General features: G+C 43.4%; 1 protein-coding gene across 1 annotated transcript in view; it reads right to left on the bottom strand.

Annotated features, from left to right (window-relative positions):
* The window catches only part of LOC112218407 (membrane-associated guanylate kinase, WW and PDZ domain-containing protein 2), a 312,288-nt gene that overhangs the window by 99,545 nt on the left and 189,920 nt on the right, over positions 1–22,823 (bottom strand). Inside the window, exons 10-11 of the mRNA XM_042302010.1 lie at positions 4,209–4,726; positions 3,835–4,003 (exon numbers count right to left, since the gene is read on the bottom strand). Of these exons, the coding sequence (XP_042157944.1) occupies positions 3,835–4,003; positions 4,209–4,726 (687 nt within the window). The remainder of the gene's footprint in view (positions 1–3,834; positions 4,004–4,208; positions 4,727–22,823) is intronic.

Genomic DNA, 22,823 nt, shown 5'->3' with positions numbered 1-22,823 from the left:
CAGTATTTATGCTGCAGTAGTTTATGTGTCGGGGGGCTAGGGTCAGTTTGCTATATCTGGAGTACTTCTCCTGTCCTATTCAGTGTCCTGTGTGAATCTAAGTGTGCATTCTCTAATTCTCTCCTTCTCTCTTTCTTTATTTCTTTCTCTCGGAGGACTTGAGCCCTAGGACCATGCCCCAGGACTACCTGACATGATGACTCCTTGCTGTCCCCAGTCCACCTGGCCGTGCTGCTGCTCCAGTTTCAACTGTTCTGCCTCATTATTTTTCGACCATGCTGGTCATTTATGAACATTTGAACATCTTGGCCATGTTCTGTTATAATCTCCACCCGGCACAGCCAGAAGAGGACTGGCCACCCCACATAGCCTGGTTCCTCTCTAGGTTTCTTCCTAGGTTTTGGCCTTTCTAGGGAGTTTTTCCTAGCCACCGTGCTTCTACACCTGCATTGCTTGCTGTTTGGGGTTTTAGGCTGGGTTTCTGTACAGCACTTTGAGATATCAGCTGATGTACGAAGGGCTATATAAATAAATTTGATTTGATTTGATTATCTAGAAAAAGCAGCGGAGATGCACATTAGGTTTCCAAGAAGAGGCTATTCGTCACAATGTGTGGATGAAGCTTTTAATTTGGCATTGGAAAAAACATGAGATGAGCTGTTACAAAAAAGACCCGCTAAAGCTAAAGAACACTCCGTAATGTTCACAACTACGTATACTTTGAACTCGCGAAAAGTGGGAGGTGTGGTTAAGAAACACTGGCATATTTTATTATCGGACCCAGCTTTGATAGCTGAATATAAAAATCCACCACTTATTGTGTATAGGAGAGGTCGCAATTTATGCGATAAATTGGTTCATGGCAACTGCCAGCCACAAAAGAAAATCAGCCAGGCTCTTTTACGCTCTCTACCAAATGGTAGCTATACATGCAGAGGATGTGCACAGTGCAACAATATGATGAAGTGTGAATATTTCTGCCACCCACACACAGGAAAACAGTTCCAAATAAATTATATTATTAGGTGTTCCACCACCCATGTTATTTACATGATTAAATGTCCATGTGGGCTCTGCTATGTCGGTAAAACCTCTCGTTCTCTCAAACAGAGAATTAGTGAACATACAAGTTAAATCAGGAGAAACGACAGGGATTATCCAGTCGCAATACATTTCAATGTCCTGAAGCATAACATTTCTACCTTTTAGATTTTGTGGCATAGAGAAAGTTAAGATATCAGACAGGGGAGGTGATATCAATAATACTCCTAGTAAAAGAGAATGTTTTGGGATTTTCACCCTCCAGACATTATTTCCTAAAGGACTTAATGATGAAATGCCTATGTATGTTATGTTGTGAATTTGAACATGAATTATGTGCCTATTTAAGATTTACTCTGTTTTTCGTATGATGTACCCAAACTTGCTATGTCCTCATTGTGGTTTTACGCCTTATTTATACACTTTTGTAATATTTATGAAATGCATATTGTTAAATTTGGTAGCACTTATTTGTTTTTCCTTTGCCTCCAACCCCATTCGATGTGTGGAACGGATGTGGGTGGGGCTAGGTCTACATAAGGGTGCAAATTTAATTAATTTATTTTTTATTCACAAAAGCTCTGAGGAAGGCCGTGAGGCCGATACGTCAGCTTATTAAATATCAGTGATACTATCAAGAGCAGTGTGCGGTTTCCTTTGTCCTTCAACTTGAAGAAACTTTAAAAGTTCTTGAAATTCTCCAGATTGACTGACCTTCATGTCTTAAAGTAATGATGGACTGTCGTTTATCTTTGCTTATTTGAGCCGTTCTTGCCATAATATGGACCGATTGCCTCAAACGCATTAAGAAGGAAAGAAATTTCACAAATGTGACCTGTTTCAGGAAACTAGGCGTATGTCGCAGGTCGGTATTTCACAGGAGAGCTGTTTGAATGTAACGTTAAACTTAACACTTTTTTGGTTACTACATGATTCCATATGTGTTATTTCATAGTTTTGATATCTTCACTCTTATTCAACAATGTAGAAAATAGTAAAAAATTAAGAAAAACCCTGGAATGATTAGGTGTGTCCAAATTTTTTGACTGGTACTGTATGTATATACAGTGCCTTGCGAAAGTATTCGGCCCCCTTGAACTTTGCGCCCTTTTGCCACATTTCAGGCTTCAAACATAAAGATATAAAACTGTATTTTTTTGTGAAGAATCAACAACAAGTGGGACACAATCATGAAGTGGAACGACATTTATTGGATATTTCAAACTTTTTTAACAAATCAAAAACTGAAAAATTGGGCGTGCAAAATTATTCAGCCCCTTTACTTTCAGTGCAGCAAACTCTCTCCAGAAGTTCAGTGAGGATCTCTGAATGATCCAATGTTGACCTAAATGACTAATGATGATAAATACAATCCACCTGTGTATAATCAAGTCTCCGTATAAATGCACCTGCACTGTGATAGTCTCAGAGGTCCGTTAAAAGCACAGAGAGCATCATGAAGAACAAGGAACACACCAGGCAGGTCCGAGATACTGTTGTGAAGAAGTTTAAAGCCGGATTTGGATACAAAAAGATTTCCCAAGCTTTAAACATCCCAAGGAGCACTGTGCAAGCGATAATATTGAAATGGAAGGAGTATCAGACCACTGCAAATCTACCAAGACCTGGCCATCCCTCTAAACTTTCAGCTCATACAAGGAGAAGACTGATCAGAGATGCAGCCAAGAGGCCCATGATCACTCTGGATGAACTGCAGAGATCTACAGCTGAGGTGGGAGACTCTGTCCATAGGACAACAATCAGTCGTATATTGCACAAATCTGGCCTTTATGAAAGAGTGGCAAGAAGAAAGCCATTTCTTAAAGATATCCATAAAAAGTGTCGTTTAAAGTTTGCCACAAGCCACCTGGGAGACACACCAAACATGTGGAAGAAGGTGCTCTGGTCAGATGAAACCAAAATGGAACTTTTTGGCAACAATGCAAAACGTTATGTTTGGCGTAAAAGCAACACAGCTCATCACCCTGAACACACCATCCCCACTGTCAAACATGGTGGTGGCAGCATCATGGTTTGGGCCTGCTTTTCTTCAGCAGGGACAGGGAAGATGGTTAAAATTGATGGGAAGATGGATGGAGCCAAATACAGGACCATTCTGGAAGAAAACCTGATGGAGTCTGCAAAAGACCTGAGACTGGGACGGAGATTTGTCTTCCAACAAGACAATGATCCAAAACATAAAGCAAAATCTACAATGGAATGGTTCAAAAATAAACATATCCAGGTTTTAGAATGGCCAAGTCAAAGTCCAGACCTGAATCCAATCGAGAATCTGTGGAAAGAACTGAAAACTGCTGTTCACAAATGCTCTCCATCCAACCTCACTGAGCTCGAGCTGTTTTGCAAGGAGGAATGGGAAAAAATTTCAGTCTCTCGATGTGCAAAACTGAGAGAGACATACCCCAAGCGACTTACAGCTGTAATCGCAGCAAAAGGTGGCGCTACAAAGTATTAACTTAAGGGGGCTGAATAATTTTGCACGGCCAATTTTTCAGTTTTTGATTTGTTAAAAAAGTTTGAAATATCAATAAATGTCGTTCCACTTCATGATTTTGTCCCACTTGTTGTTGATTCTTCACAAAAAAATACAGTTTTATATCTTTATGTTTGAAGCCTGAAATGTGGCTAAAGGTCGCAAAGTTCAAGGGGGCCGAATACTTTCGCAAGGCACTGTATATGTCCCCTCCACTTCTAAAACCAAAGTTGCGCCCCTGGTGAAAAGGGTAATATAGACAGTCAGAGAAAGGCTATTCAAGAGACAAAGAGACTTACCTGCCCCTCCTCTCTGTATGAGTAGCGTGGCCTCGGCTCCGACAGAACACTCTTTGAGCAGCTCCACCACACGTCCATGTCCTGCCCCCACAACACCCTGCTGGTTCACCTCCAGGATTAGGTCTCCTTCACTCAGACCCACTCCGCCCTGTACACCCGGCTCCAACACCTGTACAACACAGAACATAGTCAGGTATGAGGATGGAAAAGTAGGAGTGATGACAGACAGACAGGCAGACTGATGAAAGGACAGATGGGCGGACAGAGAGATCAATAGAATACACAAGGCTACATTTACAACATACTGAGAGTAACGAGAGTAACACCCCACAAAAGTAACACCACACGAGATTAGCACGAGAGCAACACCCCACCTGTTTGACACACTGCCCAGTGGAGCTGTCGGCGATGGTGAATCCGAACCCCTCTGCCCCCTTCACAATGGTTACGTTCAGCAGCTCTGCCCCCTGGATCACGCCCCCGGCAATCCCTGTTGCCCCTGACGATGCCATGGAGATGTTGTCATCGTGCGGTGTCATGGCCTGTGCAGATCGGACGGTGGTGGGAGGTAGTGAGGACCCATCAAGGTGGGGTGCCCCGGGCTGTGTTAGAGCCTGGGGAGGGAGCTGGGAGCTCAGGGAGAGGTACTCCAGGTAAGGGTCATAGCTACTGCGCCCATTCACCACCAGGGGTCGGTGTTCCATGCCCATGGGGGTCAGGGAGGTGCTGGTGGACGCCCCAATAGAGTCCTCAGGGTCAAATGGTAGGGGGTATCCCCGGCAGAGGACCAGGGTGACGCTCTGGCCGATGGGCACGGACTGGAAGAGTTTGACCACGTCGGCGTGCGTTGTGCCCAGGCAACAGATGTCATTGATGTAGACTATGACATCACCTGAAAGGGGAGGAAGCAGAGATCTTGTTCAGTAGTCTTCAAACGGAAGAAGAGGGTCTGAATCAGGGAGGACATGTCAAATAAGAATTTAATTTTAATATTTTTTTGCGAAATATTTTAAACATTTTCTATTGCGTTCCTTAAACAACAAGGCCGTGGAGATTGGACAGAGAGGATGTCATAGGAAAATAGCCTAGGCTGTATCAATAGATATATAATATACTTGATTCAGGCTACATTATTGCATGCTAAATGTCTCTGATCAGTGATAGATGAGCAAACAAATAAATTAGCTACCCCTTCCACTTGTCGAGCCAGCGATCAATTAACCAAATATGTGACCCACCATCTCCTTTCAGTCTTAAGTTCCAAAATTTGAAATGGTGTTTTTTACATTGGATAAAAGTACAGACTCAGAGCTTAAAAATTGTAGATCATACACTGTAGTTGGAGGGAACATGGGGAAGTAAAGCTGCTTTAAAAGTTCATACATTCATAATCCCATTTAGGATAAAAGGGCATTCAAACATTTTGCTGTGATTTTCACAATTGATTTATTACACATTTCTGGAAAACATACATTTAGAAAAGGAATACTTTCACCAAATTGCCAAAATGGATTCTCATTATCTCACTAACTTACACCATTAGGCAAACCATTAACAGTTTTAAATGGCCTATTGTTACATAATAAAGATAAACATTCAGATTGAACAGCTATAGTGCTGCTTTTTGCTTATGCCCATTTAGCATTGTAGACCCACTCATATCTTAAAGAATTCACATGGGAACACATGACAGTGGCCATGTGCTAAAGCATGAGGAAGTGCTTAACAAAATAAAGTGTTATATATTATATATATATATATATATATATATATATATATATATATATATATAATATAATATATATATATATATATAATATATTTATATATATAATATATTTATATATTTCAACAAGAAAATACTTTATTAACTTATATTGCTAAAGGTAGTAGCCTTAGGAAAAACTTAACACACAAACGCGTAAAGGTAAAAACACTAACTAGACCTAGGCCTATTTCATAATGTCCTTTGAGTATCATTGGTTCAGGTCATGTTGTAACATGAACAAAGGAATCTATCCTGGGAGCATGCTGTATTTCTGTCCTACCATGTAATATCCATGGCTTTTTATTTAAAAAGTCCTGATCTTCTCTAAAATATATGTTTGCCGGGATGTTTCGCATATCTCTGGGAGGAAGGACGTCAACATTGCACAGCAACTGAAACCTGGATACATCTGAGTGAAAGCTCCTTGGCCACAACACCACCAGGCTCCAGACAATTGAAGCTGTAAAGAAGGAAAGCAATACAGTAAAACCTTGCATACCAGCAATAACATGAATTGATCCCCAAGTGCAAGCAAAAAGCTCAAAGTACAAAGAAAATACCTGAAGTGTTGCTTGTTCACTCTCAATCATCTCCTTGTACTGTTGGGAGGTTAATGCTGGAAGATCAATTCTAGAAAAATAGGTTAAAACATGAATTAATTATTGTCCTATAGCCTGTTGACTGCTACAGCTGTACTAAAATGACCTGTACACACTTAACCTGTTTCCAGCCAACAATGGCAATGCAGACAATACAAGGTAGCTAGCAAGATTTAGGAAACATTTAGCTTCATAATTACTTGCTGGCTAGATGTAAATGTTATTTTTCTAGCTAGCCAGATAGTTGGACATGCAAGAAAATTACCTCGAAATCTATAACCCAATAATCCATCTGTAAAAGATGGCTTGTTGCCGGACGAAGCAAGCCATAACGTTACCTGTATGCAACTGTCTAGCTAGCTAGCTATCTAGGTATATAGTAGCTAACAATAACTAGCAATGAAAACAACCTTTTTATACAGTAGAGACAATAACATTTGCAGATGTAGCTATCTTGGCATTTTAACTGTACACTCTTACCTGTGTATGGATTATGATGAATCACGGCAGACAATCACATTCAAAATAATTCTTCCCACTCAGCATCAACCAGTCCAGACGGCTTTAGCCACAGAAGACAGAGCTGTGTCGATACCAGCAGCTGTATTCAGGACAACACTGGTATTCGAAAGCTGTAGCTATACTTTGCATCTAATCCATGATGAAAGTATTGGTAAATATAATGGATCTTTCAAATATCCGTGGAAGCAGAGAGCACCCACACACACAACCACCCACGCACACAAATGGACACCTCCCTCACAGCAATGCCACACGTCAAATAGGCCAGATAATCAAGTTGTACTAGTCGTATGTACGGTATACAAATGGTATGCATCGTCAAAATAAATGTTTACTTGCAGGTTCCTTCTAAAATGTTCTACAAACAAAATTCCACTTTAACATTATGGGGTATTGTGTGTAAACAAATCAGTCATACAAAATCTCAATTTAATCATTTTTTAATTCAGGCTGTAATACAACAAAATGTGGAAAAGTAAAGGCGGTGTGAATACTTTCTGAAGACAGTGTTGCAGGGCTGTTTAGGCTGTTGCGGTGACCGTATTACCACCACACCGGCAGTCACGAGTCATGGAAGGCAGTCAAATTCCAAGTGACAGTGACAAAAATATAATCAAATACAACATGAGCGCCCATGAGCTACATTTCTATAGGCTATGCAATTGCAAGAGAAAACAGAGTGATGGTCTCTATTAAAAAGAGGAGGATCCCATCAACTTTCTATTGAGAAGGCCTACTATATTTATTTCGTAACTTTCCTTATACTTCCTCAGGATTGGTGGGTCCCCTGCGGGACGGTTGCGCTAATGTAGGCTAATGCGATTAACATGAGGTTGAAAGCAACAAGAACATTTCCCAGTACATAGACATACAGTGGGGCAAAAAAGTATTTAGTCAGCCACCAATTGTGCATGTTCCCCCTCTTGATCCTACTTGAGACGCAGACGTCCCAACTAGAGCTCTGGAAATGCAAATGCGCTACGCTAAACGCTAATAGTATTAGTTAAAACGCAAACGTTCATTAAAATACACATGCTTGGTATTGAATTAAAGCTACACTCGTTGTGAATCCAGGCACCAAGTCAGATTTTTAAAATGCTTTTCGGCAAAAGCATGAGAAGCTATTATCTGATAGCATGTAACACCCCAAAAGACCCGTAGGGGATGTAAACAAAAGAATTAGCATAGTCGGCGCTACACAAACCGCACAATAAAATATAAAACATTCATTACCTTTGACCATCTTCTTTGTTGGCACTCCTTGATGTCCCATAATCAATACTGGGTCTTTTTTCGATTAAATCGGTCCATATATAGCCTAGATATCGATCTATGAAGACTGTGTGATAAACGGAAAAAATAGCGTTTCATAACGTAACGTCATTTTTTAAAAGTTAAAAAGTCGACGATAAACTTTCACAAAACACTTCGAAATACTTTTCTAATGCAACTTTAGGTATTAGTACACGTTAATAAGCGATAAAAATCATCAGGAGGCGATGTAAATTCGATAGCTGGTCGTCTGGAAAAAATGTCCGGAAAAACACCGGGCCAATACATCAAGTTGGTGGTCGGAGGGAATCGGTTCCCTTTGGTCGGTTCTACCAAGAATCAAATCTGAATCAAATGAGAAGACTCTATACATCCTGTGGAAGCTGTAGGTACTGCAACCTCGGCCTCATTTAATACGGTTCACCTTTAACAATGGGTTGAAGTGGCGCATGGATATTTTTTTCCATTTCCAGTGATCAGATTTTCCTGCGCTTTTCGATGAAACAGACGTTCTGTACTAGTCACAGCCGTGATTTAACCAGTTTTAGAAACGTTAGAGTGTTTTCTATACACACATACTAATCATATGCATATACTATATTCCTGGCATGAGTAGCAGGACGCCAAAATGTTGCGCGATTTTTAACAGAATGTTCGAAAAAGTAGGGGGTAGGCTTAAGAGTTAAAAAGATGAGAGAGGCCTGTAATTTTCATCATAGGTACACTTCAACTATGACAGATAAAATGAGAAAAAAAATCCAGAAAATCACATTGTAGGATTTATCATGAATTTATTTGCAAATTATGGTGGAAAATATGTATTTGGTCACCTACAAACAAACAAGATTTCTGGCTCTCACAGACCTGTAACTTCTTCTTTAAGAGGCTCCTCTGTCCTCCACTCGTTACCTGTATTAATGGCACCTGTTCGAACTTGTTATAGATATAAAAAACACCTGTCCACAACCTCAAACAGTCACACTCCAAACTCCACTATGGCCAAGACTAAAGAGCTGTCAAAGGACACCAGAAACAACATTTTAGACCACCAGGTTGGGAAGACTGAATCTGCAATAGGTAAGCAGCTTGGTTTGAAGAAATCAACTGTGGTAGAAATTATTAGGAAATGGAAAGTAAATACAATGCATTTAGTTTTAGAAATATTTAGGACTAACTTATTCCTTGCCACCCACTCTGAAACTAACTGCAGCTCTTTGTTAAGTGTTACAGTCATTTCAGTCGCTGGGGTAGCTGACATGTATAGTGTTGAGTCATCCGCAATACATAGACACACTGGCTTTACTCAAAGCCAGTGGAATATCATTAGTAAAGATTGAAAAAAGTAAGGGGCCTAGACAGCTGCCCTGGGGAATTTCTGATCCCGTCTGGATTATGTTGGAGAGGCTTACCTGTCTAACAGAACACAGAGGGTGTTCTTTAATGTAACTCTTTATCCACAATACAGCAGGGGGTGTAAAGCCATAACACATGTTTTTCCAGCAGCACACTATGGTTGATAACGTCAAAAGCCGCACTGAAAGTTTAAGAAAACAGCCCCCACAATAATTTTATCATCAATTTCTCTCAGCCAATCATCAGTCATTTGTGTAAGTGCTGTGCTTGTTGAATGTCCTTCCCTATAAGAAAGGTGAAAGTTTGTTGTTAATTTGTTTATGTTAAAATCGCATTCTATCTGGTCCAACACGATTTTTTTCAAATGTTTACTGAGGGTTGGAAACAGGCTGATTGGTCGGCTATTATGATCTCCCAAGTGCCACAGTGCTAGAGACGTCACTACAGACCCAGGTTTTTTCCCGGGCTGTATAATAACCGGCCTTGATCGGGAGTCCAATAGGGCGGCGCACAATTGGCCCAGCATCATCCGGGTTAGTGGAGAGTTTGGCTGGGTTAAATAGAGGTTAAAAATATATATACACTGCTCAAAAAAATAAAGGGAACTAAATAACACATCCTAGATCTGAATGAATGAAATATTCTTATTAAATACTTTTTTCTTCACATAGTTGAATGTGCTGACAACAAAATCACACAAAAATGATCAATGGAAATCAAATTTATCAACCCATGGAGGTCTGGATTTGGAGTCACACTCAAAATTAAAGTGGAAAACCACACTGATCCAACTTTGATATAATGTCCTTAAAACAAGTCAAAATGAGGCTCAGTAGTGTGTGTGGCCTCCACGTGCCTGTATGACCTCCCTACAACGCCTGGGCATGCTCCTGATGAGGTGGCGGATGGTCTCCTGAGGGATCTCCTCCCAGACCTGGACTAAAGCATCCGCCAACTCCTGGACAGTCTGTGGTGCAACGGATGGTTGGTCGATGGAGCGAGACATGATGTCCCAGATGTGCTCAATTGGATTCAGGTCTGGGGAACGGGCGGGCCAGTCCATAGCATCAATGCCTTCCTCTTGCAGGAACTGCTGACACATTCCAGCCACATGAGGTCTAGCATTGTCTTGCATTAGGAGGAACCCAGGGCCAACCTCAACCGGCATATGGCCTCACAAGGGGTCTGAGGATCTCATCTCGGTACCTAATGGCAGTCAGGCTACCTCTGGCGAGCACATGGAGGGCTGTGCACAACCGGTCATGCTGGAGGATGTTGCAGGCAGCAGAACGTTCTCCATGGCGTCTCCAGACTGTCACGTCTGTCACATGTCCTCAGTGTGAACCTGCTTTCATCTGTGAAGAGCACAGGGCGCCAGTGGCGAATTTGCCAATCTTGGTGTTCTCTGGCAAATGCCAAACGTCCTGCACGGTGTTGGGCTGTAAGCACAACCCCCACCTCTGGACGTCGGGCCCTCATACCACCCTCATGGAGTCTGTTTCTGACCGTTTGAGCAGACACATGCACATTTGTGGCCTGCTGGAGGTCATTTTGCAGGGCTCTGGCAGTGCTCTTCCTTGCACAAAGGCGGAGGTAGCGGTCCTGCTGCTGGGTTGTTGCCCTCCTACGGCCTCCTCCACGTCTCCTGATGTACTGGCCTGTCTCCTGGTAGTGCCTCCATGCCCTGGACACTACGCTGACAGACACAGCAAACCTTCTTGCCACAGCTCGCATTGATGTGCCATCCTGGATGAGCTGCACTACCTGAGCCACTTGTGTGGGTTGTAGACTCCGTCTCATGCTACCACTAGAGTGAAAGAACCGCCAGCATTCAAAAGTGACCAAAACATCAGCCAGGAAGCATAGGAACTGAGAGGTGGTCTGTGGTCCCCACCTGCAGAACCACTCCTTTATTGGGGGTGTCTTGCTAATTGCCTATAATTTCCAACTGTTTTCTATTCCATTTGCACAACAGCATGTGAAATTTATTGTCAATCAGTGTTGCTTCCTAAGTGGACAGTTTGATTTCAAAATTTTTGAGGCGCTGTTTTCCATTGTCTCCTTATATGGCTGTGAATGCGCCCTGAACGAGCCTACACTTTCTGCCGTTTCCCCAAGGTGTCTGCAGCATTGTGACGTATTTGTAGGCATATCATTGGAAGATTGGCCATAAGAGACTACATTTACCAGGGGTCAAATCAAATCAAATTTTATTTGTCACATACACATGGTTAGCAGATGTTAATGCGAGTGTAGCGAAATGCTTGTGCTTCTAGTTCCGACAATGCAGTAATAACGAACAAGTAATCTAACTAACAATTCCAAAAAAACTACTGTCTTATAACACAGTGTAAGGGGATAAAGAATATGTACATAAGGATATATGAATGAGTGATGGTACAGAGCAGCATAGGCAAGATACAGTAGATGATATCGAGTACAGTATATACATATGAGATAAGTATGTAAACCAAGTGGCATAGTTAAAGTGGCTAGTGATACATGTATTACATAAGGATGCAGTCGATGATATAGAGTACAGTATCAACGTATGCATATGAGATGAATAATGTAGGGTAAGTAACATTATATAAGGTAGCATTGTTTAAAGTGGCTAGTGATATATTTACATCATTTCCCATCAATTCCCATGATTAAAGTGGCTGGAGTAGAGTCAGTGTCATTGACAGTGTGTTGGCAGTAGCCACTCAATGTTAGTGGTGGCTGTTTAACAGTCTGATGGCCTTGAGATAGAAGCTGTTTTTCAGTCTCTCGGTCCCAGCTTTGATGCACCTGTACTGACCTCGCCTTCTGGATGACAGCGGGGTGAACAGGCAGTGGCTCGGGTGGTTGATGTCCTTGATGATCTTTATGGCCTTCCTGTAGCATCGGGTGGTGTAGGTGTCCTGGAGGGCAGGTAGTTTGCCCCCGGTGATGCGTTGTGCAGACCTCACTACCCTCTGGAGAGCCTTACGGTTGAGGGCGGTGCAGTTGCCATACCAGGCGGTGATACAGCCCGCCAGGATGCTCTCGATTGTGCATCTGTAGAAGTTTGTGAGTGCTTTTGGTGACAAGCCGAATTTCTTCAGCCTCCTGAGGTTGAAGAGGCGCTGCTGCGCCTTCCTCACGATGCTGTCTGTGTGAGTGGACCAATTCAGTTTGTCTGTGATGTGTATGCCGAGGAACTTAAAACTTGCTACCCTCTCCACTACTGTTCCATCGATGTGGATAGGGGGTGTTCCCTCTGCTGTTTCCTGAAGTCCACAATCATCTCCTTAGTTTTGTTGACGTTGAGTGTGAGGTTATTTTCCTGACACCACACTCCGAGGGCCCTCACCTCCTCCCTGTAGGCCGTCTCGTCGTTGTTGGTAATCAAGCCTACCACTGTTGTGTCGTCCGCAAACTTGATGATTGAGTTGGAGGCGTGCATGGCCACGCAGTCGTGGGTGAACAGGGAGTACAGGAGAGGGCTCAGAACGCACCCTTGTGGGGCCCCAGTGTTGAGGATCAGCGGGGAGGAGATGTTGTTGCCTACCCTCACCACCTGGGGGCGGCCCGTCAGGAAGTCCAGTACCCAGTTGCACAGGGCGGGGTCGAGACCCAGGGTCTCGAGCTTGATGACGAGCTTGGAGGGTACTATGGTGTTGAATGCCGAGCTGTAGTCGATGAACAGCATTCTCACATAGGTATTCCTCTTGTCCAGATGGGTTAGGGCAGTGTGCAGTGTGGTTGAGATTGCATCGTCTGTGGACCTATTTGGGCGGTAAGCAAATTGGAGTGGGTCAAGGGTGTCAGGTATGGTGGAGGTGATGTGGTCCTTGACTAGTCTCTCAAAGCACTTCATGATGACGGATGTGAGTGCTACGGGGCAGTAGTCGTTTAGCTCAGTTACCTTAGCTTTCTTGGGAACAGGAACAATGGTGGCCCTCTTGAAGCATGTGGGAACAGCAGACTGGTATAGGGATTGATTGAATATGTCCGTAAACACACCGGCCAGCTGGTCTGCGCATGCTCTGAGGGCGCGGCTGGGGATGCCGTCTGGGCCTGCAGCCTTGCGAGGGTTAACACGTTTAAATGTCTTACTCACTTTGGCTGCAGTGAAGGAGAGACCGCATGTTTCCGTTGCAGGCCGTGTCAGTGGCACTGTATTGTCCTCAAAGCGGGCAAAAAAGTTATTTAGTCTGCCTGGGAGCAAGACATCCTGGTCCGTGACTGGGCTGGGTTTCTTCCTGTAGTCCGTGATTGACTGTAGACCCTGCCACATGCCTCTTGTGTCTGAGCCGTTGAATTGAGATTCTACTTTGTCTCTGTACTGGCGCTTAGCTTGTTTGATAGCCTTGCGGAGGGAATAGCTGCACTGTTTGTATTCAGTCATGTTACCAGACACCTTGCCCTGATTAAAAGCAGTGGTTCGTGCCTTCAGTTTCACACGAATGCTGCCATCAATCCACGGTTTCTGGTTAGGGAATGTTTTAATCGTTGCTATGGGAACGACATCTTCAACGCACGTTCTAATGAACTCGCACACCGAATCAGCGTATTCGTCAATGTTGTTGTCTGACGCAATACGAAACATCTCCCAGTCCACGTGATGGAAGCAGTCTTGGAGTGTGGAGTCAGCTTGGTCTGACCAGCGTTGGACAGACCTCAGCGTGGGAGCTTCTTGTTTTAGTTTCTGTCTGTAGGCAGGGATCAACAAAATGGAGTCGTGGTCAGCTTTTCCGAAAGGGGGCGGGGCAGGGCCTTATATGCGTCGCGGAAGTTAGAGTAACAATGATCCAGGGTCTTTCCACCCCTGGTTGCCAATCGATATGCTGATAAAATTTAGGGAGTCTTGTTTTCAGATTAGCCTTGTTAAAATCCCCAGCTACAATGAATGCAGCCTCCGGATAAATCGTTTCCAGTTTGCAGAGAGTTAGATAAAGTTCGTTCAGAGCCATCGATGTGTCTGCTTGGGGGGGATATATACGGCTGTGATTATAATCGAAGAGAATTCTCTTGGTAGATAATGCGGTCTACATTTGATTGTGAGGAATTCTAAATCAGGTGAACAGAAGGATTTGAGTTCCTGTATGTTTCTTTCATCACACCATGTCACGTTAGTCATAAGGCATACGCCCCCGCCCGTCTTCTTACCAGAAAGAGGTTTGTTTCTGTCGGCGCGATGCGTGGAGAAACCCGCTGGCTGCACCGCTTCGGATTGCGTCTCTCCAGTTAGCCATGTTTCCGTGAAGCAGAGAACGTTACAGTCTCTGATGTCCCTCTGGAATGCTACCCTTGCTCGGATTTCATCAACCTTGTTGTCAAGAGACTGGACATTGGCAAGAAGAATGCTAGGGAGTGGTGCACGATGTGCCCGTCTCCGGAGTCTGACCAGAAGACCGCTTCGTTTCCCTCTTTTTCTGAGTCGTTTTTTTTTTTGGTCGCTGCATGTGATCCACTCGGTTACACTGGTTGTAAGGCAGAACACAGGATCCGCATCGCGAAAAACATATTCTTGGTCGTACTGATGGTGAGTTGACGCTGATCTTATATCAGCGGGTCCGCCTGGTGTCCTTTGTCTAAATCGGTGCGTAATCTTCAACTGGAGGCATTTTCCCATGAGATTCAGAGGAGAACGCACACTTCCACGAACTATATATCATTGAAGAGATATGTGAAAAACACCTTGAGGATTGATTCTAAACAACGTTTACCATGTTTCAGTCAATATTATGGAGTTATACTCAGCCTATACTCAGCCTTGTCTCAGGATGGTAAGTTGGTGGTTGAAGATATCCCTCTAGTGGTGTGGGGGCTGTGCTTTGGCAAAGTGGGTGGGGTTATATCCTTCCTGTTTTGCCCTGTCTGGGGGTGTCCACGGATGGGGCCACAGTGTCTCCTGACCCCTCCTGTCTCAGCCTCCAGTATTTATGCTGCAGTAGTTAATGTGTCGGGGGGGCTAGGGTCAGTTTGTTATATCTGGAATACCTCTCCTGTCCCATTCGGTGTCCTGTGTGAATCTAAGTGTGCGTTCTCTAATTCTCTCTCTCTCGGAGGAGGACCTGAGCCCTAGGACCATGCCCCAGGACTACCTGACATGATGACTCCTTGCTGTCCCCAGTCCACCTGACCGTGCTGCTGCTCCAGTTTCAACTGTTCTGCCTTATTATTATACGACCATGCTGGTCATTTATGAACATTTGAACATCTTGGCCATGTTCTGTTATAATCTCCACCCGGCACAGCCAGAAGAGGACTGGCCACCCCACATAGCCTCGTTCCTCTCTAGGTTTCTTCCTAGGTTTTGGCCTTTCTAGGGAGTTTTTCCTAGCCACCGTGCTTCTACACCTGCATTGCTTGCTGTTTGGGGTTTTAGTCTGGGTTTCTGTACAGCACTTTGAGATATCAGCTGATGAACGAAGGACTAAATATATAAACTTGATTTGATTTTGATTTGATTTAATTTGGAAAAAAAATTGGCGTTTTGATGACTGAATTTTCATTTTTTTTTGGTAGCCAAACGTGACGCACCGAGATTTATCCTAAACAAATAATCTTTCAGGAAAAACTGAACATTTGCTATCTAACTGAGAGTCTCCTCATTGAAAACATCCGAAGTTCTTCAAAGGTAAATTATTTTATTTGAATGCTTTTCTGGTTTTTGTGAAAATGTTGCCTGCTGATGCTACGCTAAATGCTACGCTAGCTATCAATACTGTTACACAAATGCTTGTTTTGCTATGGTTGAGAAGCATATTTTGAAAATCTGAGATGACAGTGTTGTTAACAAAAGGCTACGCTTGAGTGCTAGCATATTAATTTAATTTAATTTGCGATTTTCATGAATAGTTAACGTTGTGTTATGCTAATGAGCTGCGGGGATAATTACACTCCTGGATACAGGTTTTTTTCGTAGCTAAACGTGATGAACAAAACAGAGCGATTTGTCCTAAACAAATAATCTTTTTGGAAAAACTGAACATTTGCTATCTAACTGAGAGTCTCCTCATTGAAAACATCTGAAGTTCTTCAAAGGTAAATGATTTTATTTGAATGCTTTTCTTGTTTTTGTGAAAATGTTGCATGCTGAATGCTACGCTAAATGCTACACTAGCTATCAATAATCTTACACAAATGCTTGTTTTGCTATGGTTGAAAAGCATATTTTGAAAATCTGAGATGACAGTGTTGTTAACAAAAGGCTAAGCTTGAGAGCTAGCTTATTTATTTCATTTCATTTGCGATTTTCATGAATAGTTAACGTTGCGTTATGGTAATGAGCTTGAGGCTGTATTCACGATCCCGGATCCGGGATGGCTAGAATCAAGAGGTTAAAACCCATATGGACTACGTTATAATCGATTTCCATGTCTTGACATAGAACATTTGGGTGCAGCTTAGTAATGTAATTTACTCAAGCTCCGGGATAGGACATTTTTTTTGCACCAGGAACAGTAATATTTCTTACCATGGAGCTGCCCAAAATCAAGCTTCACAGGAATCGGAGAACCCTTTATGGATGGGCGAGAGGCAGGATAACTTGAGCCCATTGCTACTGGCACCTGGTGCAGGCCTCTGACAGATGGAGATGCCCCGCTCGATTGAGAGCAGGGACAGATTTCCAATGTCAACTTCAAAATTGTAGAAGTAGGCACTGTAGCTCCAGTGACCAAAGGTGCATCAGGATCAGGCTCCAGGACTGTGAAACTATTCGTTTGTATCCTCTCTGGGTTTCTCTTAAGGAGTGTAGACTGCTTTGCGGAAAGCCGTTGTCTACGGCTTCCATGGCTCGTGGGATGCGACCAACGTTGTTTGCCTTGCTCCTCTTGCTGTGCTCCTTTGACTCCGCTATCAGATGGAGGAGCTCTGTGCAAAATGGGCCAGTGAGATAACTACAGACGACAAGGCAGAGATGCGTGAACACCGTCCAGCCACAGGCGTAGAAAATGTAAACATTCTACTCTGCGTTTTCCCCAGTTTCTTACGTAGGCTGGCGATCAAGGAAGCCACCTCAAGCTTATAACCCTTGCATTGGAACTCTGAGTGATCCGTGCTAGCTGGTCTGCGCATGCTCTGAGGGCGCGGCTGGGGATGCCTGTCTGGGCCTGCAGCCTTGCGAGGGTTGACACGTTTAAATGTTTTCCTCACGTCGGCTGCAGTGAAGGAGAGTCCGCATGTTTTATTTGCGGGCCGTGTCAGTGGCACTGTATTGTCCTCAAAGCGGGCAAAAAAGTTATTTAGTCTGCCTGGGAGCAAGACATCCTGGTCCGTGTCGGGGCTGGTTTTCTTTTTGTAATCCGTGATTGACTGTAGACCCTGCCACATACCTCTTGTGTCTGAGCCGTTGAATTGAGATTCTACTTTGTCTCTATACTGACGCTTAGCTTGTTTGATTGCCTTGCGGAGGGAATAGTTACACTGTTTGTATTCGGTCATGTTTCCGGTCACCTTGCCCTGATTAAAAGCAGTGGTTCGGGCTTTCAGTTTCACGCGAATGCTGCCATCAATCCACGGTTTCTGGTTTGGGAATGTTTTAATCCCGGGGATTAATATGGGAACGACATCTTCAACGCACGTTGTAATGAACTCGCTCACCGAATCAGCGTATTCGTCAATGTTGTTGTCTGACGCAATATGATACATATCCCAGTCCACGTGATGGAAGCAGTCTTGGAGTGTGGAATCAGATTGGTCGGACCAGCGTTGAACAGACCTCAGCGCGGGGGCTTCTTGTTTTAGTTTCTGTCTGTAGGCAGGGATCAACAAAATGGAGTCGTGGTCAGCTTTTCCGAAAGGAGGGCGGGGCAGGGCCTTATATGCGTTGTGGAAGTTAGAATAGCAGTGATCCAAGGTTTTTCCAGCCCTAGTTGTGCAATCGATATGCTGATAAAATTTACGGAGTCTTGTTTTCAGATTAGCCTTGTTAAAATCCCCAGCTACAATGAATGCAGCATCAGGATGTATGGATTCCAGTTTGCAAAGAGTCAAATAAAGTTCGTTCAGAGCTATCAATGTGTCTGCTTGGGGGGGAATATATACGGCTGTGATTATAATCGAAGAGAATTCCCTTGGTAGATTATGCCATTTGATTGTGAGGAATTCTAAATCAGGTGAACAGAAGGACTTGAGTACCTGTATGTTGTTATGATCACACCACGTCACGTTAACCATGAAGCATACGCCCCCGTTTTTTGGGGTCGCCGGTTGGGATCCATTCCGTTGTCCTGGGTGAAAGGCAGAACACAGGATCCTCTTCGCGAAAGTCATATTCTTGGTCGTACTGATGGTGAGTTGACGCTGCTCTTATGTTCAGTAGTTCTTCTTGACTGTATGTAATGAAACCTAAGATGACCTGGGGTACCAATGTAAGAAATAACACGTAAAAAAACAAAAAACTGCATAGTTTCCTAGGAACGCGAAGCGAGGCGGCCATCTCTGTCGGCGCCGGAAGTATCAGATATGCATATTATTAGTAGATTTGGATAGAAAACACTGAAGTTTCTAAAACTGTTTGAATCATGTCTGTGAGCATAACAGAACTTATGAAGCAGGCAAAACACCGAGGACTAACCGTTCAGATTTTTTTTTTTCGGTCTCTGTCTGTTCACTGTATTCTCATTGGCAAACAATATTTCTTAGGGACCTGTTTTCAGTTCCTACCGCTTCCACTGGATGTCACCAGTCTTTGGAATTTGGTTGAGGTTATTCATTTGTGCAATGAAGAAGTAGGCCATCTAGGGACTGGGTAGCACTGTTGAGTGTGTGCAAGACGTGAAAAGTAGCATGGTTTGTTGTCTTCCTGTATTGAACACAGACCCGTCTACAATTTGATTGATTATTAACATTTTAAAAATACGTAAAGTTGTATTACAAAAGTAGTTTGAAATATATTGGCAACTTTTGAAAGATTTTGTAGTGACGTTTTGTTTCTTGGAAGTTGTTTTTTTCTGGCTCAAACGAGTCAAATAAATGGACATTTTGGATATATATGGACGGAATTATTCAAACAAAAGGACCAATTGTGATGTTTATGGGACACATTGGAGTGCCAACAAAAGAAGCTCGTCAAAGGTAATGCGTAAATAATATTTTATTTCTGCGTTTTGTGTAGTGCCTGCAGGGTTGAAATATGCTACCCTCTTTGTTTACTGTTGGCCTATCATCAGATAATAGCTTCTTATGCTTTCGCCCGAAAAGCCTTTTTAAAATCTGACATGTATTCACAACGAGTGTTACATGTGTGATTTAATGAACGTTTGATTTTTAAAATCATTTTTTTTAAATTTTCCCTGTTTTTTGCCCAAGTGGGACCGCAACCGTCCCCTATACACTAAGTTTAAAAAGTGCTTTCTGGAACTTTTTTCGAAATTCTTTCAATTTGTGTCAATTACACATGTATAAGAACTGTATCAACATACTTTAGTCATTTTATAATCATTTGAAACATTTTTTTTAACTTGTGCATAAGGCATATGTTTTGTCCATTTGCAATATGATTTCATAGGAAGTCAAGTCGAAAATGTGAACATTTTTTCAAAAAGATTTGAAAGTGCCGAATCAGGATGTTATGTCCATTTGCCATGTACGATCAATGGAAGTCAGTTTACAAACTCAAAAGGCAGTGAACCATGTCCAAAAGGCATTTATACTGCCTTTGGATGGGCACGGATGGGGGGTGCTCCCTACCCAACCGTGGACCACTTGCTACCCCATAATGGCAATAAAAAAAACATTTTAAAAATGTGCTCCTGGTAACCCGTTCAAATCACCAGGTGTACTGCTGTGCATTTGCAGTATGTTTCAATGTGCATTTACCATCACGAATTTGTCATGCTCAAAAATACTGCACAAATGCAAAATTGACTGGCCTGATGAACTTGGGATGGCCGGGCAGTGATAGTGGTTCCTCTCCATCGCTCGTTGTGATGATTTCATCATGTCCATTTGGTGATGCTTTTTCACTGTTGAATCTTATTATTGCAAATGCACTGTGCATTTGCAATATGTTTCAATGGGCATTTACCATCACGAATGTCATGCTCAAAAATCCTGCAGAAATGCTAAATTGACTGGCCTGATGAACTCAGGATGGTCGGGCAGTGATAGTGGTTCCTCTCCATCTCTCGTTGGTGTTGATTTCAGACTGTCATTTTGGTGATGGTACCTCACTGTTTAAACATATTGCAAATGGAGAAAAGTCAGCCAGCAAGTCACCGTTCATCAGTCAATTAGATATAATTTTGACACCAAACGGACACAAACTGACACCACACCCACTTTTTCCAACTCGTTTAGATGCCAACTATCACATATTTCGGAGCTGGCTCAAAATTCACAGCGCCTTCTTTTCAAACCATAATAGAAACATAAAACACTAAGTTACGTTCTAGCTGCGGGTCCAGTTCTGACATTATATGTAGGCCAAGCTGAGGTGACCCTGAATCCCAAGTTTTGGCTCAATAGGTAATTCGGTGCCCGAGCAAGACCTTAATTGGTGCTGAAAATCCACTTTTTTCCATGCCTTGCTACGGGGTCCTTGAATGAGCTATCGGACAGAAATGTTGAGGTCCGTCTATGGGCCGAGCCGGTTTCAATGGACCTAGTCTTGCGACTCTGGGACTTTTCTAAATGTCGTCATTTTTGTAATGGTCAAAATGAATTGAGGTCATTGCAAATGTACGACGCTGTTTCTCGGTCCGAGAACCTTCTAGAGCCACATAACTCACCTAGACCTGAGCACTTGAACAGGTTTCTAAAGTTTCAGAACTCTAAACCTGACTGTTCTTTAATAGTTCGAACAAAGTTAACTATTGCAGGCTCTGTCGGTCTCTACGCACCACACTGTGTTCCTCTGTCCAAGCTGTGTGTGAGTTGTGAGTTTTTCTTGGAATCTTTATGGGAGACATGACTGATTTACAGTTCATGAGGGTTGCCTAATCACACAAATGAAGTTTTGGAATGATCTGACTTTTTTAACCTTTCGAAACAGCCCCTGTGACACTCACTTCCGTCATCATGAAGTGCTTTGAGAGACTAGTCAAGGACCATATCACCTCCACCCTACCTGACACCCTAGACCCACTCCAATTTGCTTACCGCCCAAGTAGCTCCACAGACGATGCAATCTCAACCACACTGCACACTGCCCTAACCCATCTGGACAAGAGGAATACCTATGTGAGAATGCTGTTCATCAGCTCGGCATTTAACACCATAGTGCCCTCCAAGCTCGTCATCAAGCTCGAGACCCTGGGTCTCGACCCCGCCCTGTGCAACTGGGTACTGGACTTCTTGACGGGCCGCCCCCAGGTGGTGAGGGTAGGCAACATTTCCACCCGCTGATCCTCAACACTGGGGCCCCACAAGGGTGCGTTCTGAGCCCTCTCCTTTACTCCCTGTTCACCCACGACTGCGTGGCCACCCACGCCTCCAACTCAATCATCAAGTTTGCGGATGACACAACAGTGGTTGGCTTGATTACCAACAACGACGAGACGGCCTACAGGGAGGAGGTGAGGGCCCTCGGAGTGTGGTGTCAGGAAAATAACCTCACACTCAACGTCAACAAAACTAAGGAGATGATTGTGGACTTCAGGAAACAGCAGAGGGAACACCCCCCTATCCACATCGATGGAACAGTAGTGGAGAGGGTAGTAAGTTTTAAGTTCCTCGGCGTACACATCACAGACAAACTGAATTGGTCCACCCACACAGACCGCATCGTGAAGAAGGCGCAGCAGCGCATCTTCAACCTCAGGAGGCTGAAGAAATTCGGCTTGTCACCTAAAGCACTCACAAACTTCTACAGATGCACAATCGAGAGCATCCTGTCGGGCTGTATCACCGCCTGGTACGGCAACTGCTCCGCCCACAACCGTAAGTCTCTCCAGAGGGTAGTGAGGTCTGCACAACGCATCACCGGGGGCAAACTACCTGCCCTCCAGGACACCTACACCACCCGATGTCACAGGAAGGCCATAAAGATCATCAAGGACAACAACCACCCGAGCCACTGCCTGTTCACCCCGCTATCATCCAGAAGGCGAGGTCAGTACAGGTGCATCAAAGCTGGGACCGAGAGACTGAAAAACAGCTTCTATCTCAAGGCCATCAGACTGTTAAACAGCCACCACTAACATTGAGTGGCTGCTGCCAACACACTGACTCAACTCCAGCCACTTTAATAATGGGAATTGATGGGAAATGATGTAAAATATATCACTAGCCACTTTAAACAATGCTACCTAATATAATGTTACATACCCTACATTATTCATCTCATATGTATATGTATATACTGTACTCTATATCATCTACTGCATCTTTATGTAATACATGTATCACTAGCCACTTTAACTATGCCACTTTGTTTACATACTCATCTCATGTATATACTGCACTCAATACCATCTACTGTATCTTGCCTATGCTGCTCTGTACCATCACTCATTCATATATCCTTATGTACATATTCTTTATCCCCTTACACTTCT

This window comes from Oncorhynchus tshawytscha, linkage group LG19 (assembly GCF_018296145.1).
Source record: "Oncorhynchus tshawytscha isolate Ot180627B linkage group LG19, Otsh_v2.0, whole genome shotgun sequence".
NCBI classification, from domain to species: domain Eukaryota; kingdom Metazoa; phylum Chordata; class Actinopteri; order Salmoniformes; family Salmonidae; genus Oncorhynchus; species Oncorhynchus tshawytscha.
Note: the sequence above shows the minus strand (reverse complement) of the source record. Positions and strands in the feature narration are given on the sequence as shown.